The 1,484-nt window shown below is 37.9% G+C and overlaps 1 protein-coding gene across 2 annotated transcripts in view; it reads right to left on the bottom strand.

The window, feature by feature from the left end:
- The window catches only part of LOC109293450 (merlin-like), a 42,338-nt gene that overhangs the window by 17,453 nt on the left and 23,401 nt on the right, over positions 1-1,484 (bottom strand). For both annotated transcript variants that reach the window (XM_019511367.1, XM_019511366.1), the window contains exon 5: positions 546-629. In XM_019511367.1, coding sequence (XP_019366912.1) covers positions 546-629 — 84 coding nt within the window. The remainder of the gene's footprint in view (positions 1-545; positions 630-1,484) is intronic.

Raw genomic sequence — 1,484 nt, 5'->3', positions numbered from 1 at the left:
ATAAGAACAGGCTGTGTCCTGGCCTTCTGCCAGAGGGTGATTTTGACCCCTGAGGGCAAATAAGGCTTGACACAGATGCTGACCATGTGCTGTGAAATGACAAGTGTTCTCTATTCTCACAGATACCATTGTGAACTCAGGGCACCAGGCATCTGCAGTAGCCATGGACACTTCCTAAAAAGAGCCAGACTGTAATGCTACATTGGAAAGGAGGTGTTATGACAACGCTGCGTACAGAAATGCCAGAATCTAGTTATTCATGTTCTTGAGCTCTGCTTCCTAGCACTTTAAGCAGGTTCAGAGACATGGATCTAGTTTTAGCCTCTAGATTGTTAAAAGCGTCATGTAAAATAGCAAACAAGTCAACTGAGCCTTAATTGCAAGTCATTCTGTCTAACAGAATGTCCTTTTTTTCTGCAGTACACAGATCTCCCAGCTTGGCCTACTTTTTCAGAGCAAAGCTAGTGTTGAACATGTCAGTTAACAGCAGATAATTATGTTTGTTTAAAAATGTAATAAAAATAAAAAAAACTCTGTACACAGACCTTAGCTTGAACAGCATACGAAGCCAGTAAAACTGTAGCCTCTGGAGAGCAGTAGATTTCTTCATCCAATATTTGTTTCTTAACCTAAGGATTAAAATAATAAATAAATAGCACCAAAGTATGAAAGATGCTCCAAATTCAGGGTTTGTATCATGCCTAAAATTGAAATCAAACATGCCTAGACCACATCCTGGCATATTTAACATGATAGTTAATTATGAGTTAACAAAACAAAAAAAGATATTTTGGAAACAGTATGTAGGCGTTAAAGCACAACTACTGTATGATCAAAATAAAAGCACTAGTTTTTGAGCTCAGTGCTAAAATGAAGGCATTTGTTTTGGATGGGTAAACTACCACACAGTAATGTGTTTCCTTTCTGCAATGTATCACTGCTGACACTGGATTAAGATAGTTTAGCTACTTCCATTGTGAATTTTCATGCTGTCAAACTTCTGGGTTTCCTGCAAATGTCACTTTTACATTAACTGGCTTTCTAAAAATCTGCACCTTATTCTTTAGCTTGATTGCTATTGAAAACAAGATGCACTCAAACCACTAACACATTCCAGTAGCCTTCATTTCACTTTACCCAAATGTTTCCATGTTAGTATATGGAATTATAGAAACTTGTCTAGTTTACAGTGCAGGAAAGTTCATCAAATGCTTCTAAAAGGCACTTTGGCAGGAAGATCCAAAATAATTATTCAATTTTATCTGAGAATTATTGAAGTATCACAACATTTCCCTGCCAAAGCAAGTGTTCAGTGTAGAAATTAGAAGCTTGATTCTAAATTATATGAGAACTATTTAACACCACTCTGGCAGCAAAGTGGTTTCCGCATCCCGCCCCCGCTAAGGTGACAAAGAGGTGTGAAATGGGTCCTTTATACTGCAACCCTCGGAATAGCTAGTTCAAACCCAGATGTCATAGGGCTA

The sequence above is a fragment of the Gavialis gangeticus genome, unplaced genomic scaffold, assembly GCF_001723915.1.
Source record: "Gavialis gangeticus isolate Ggan-Ray unplaced genomic scaffold, GavGan_comp1, whole genome shotgun sequence".
In the NCBI taxonomy this organism is placed as follows: Eukaryota; Metazoa; Chordata; order Crocodylia; family Gavialidae; genus Gavialis; species Gavialis gangeticus.
This window is presented reverse-complemented; position numbering and strand designations above follow the sequence as displayed.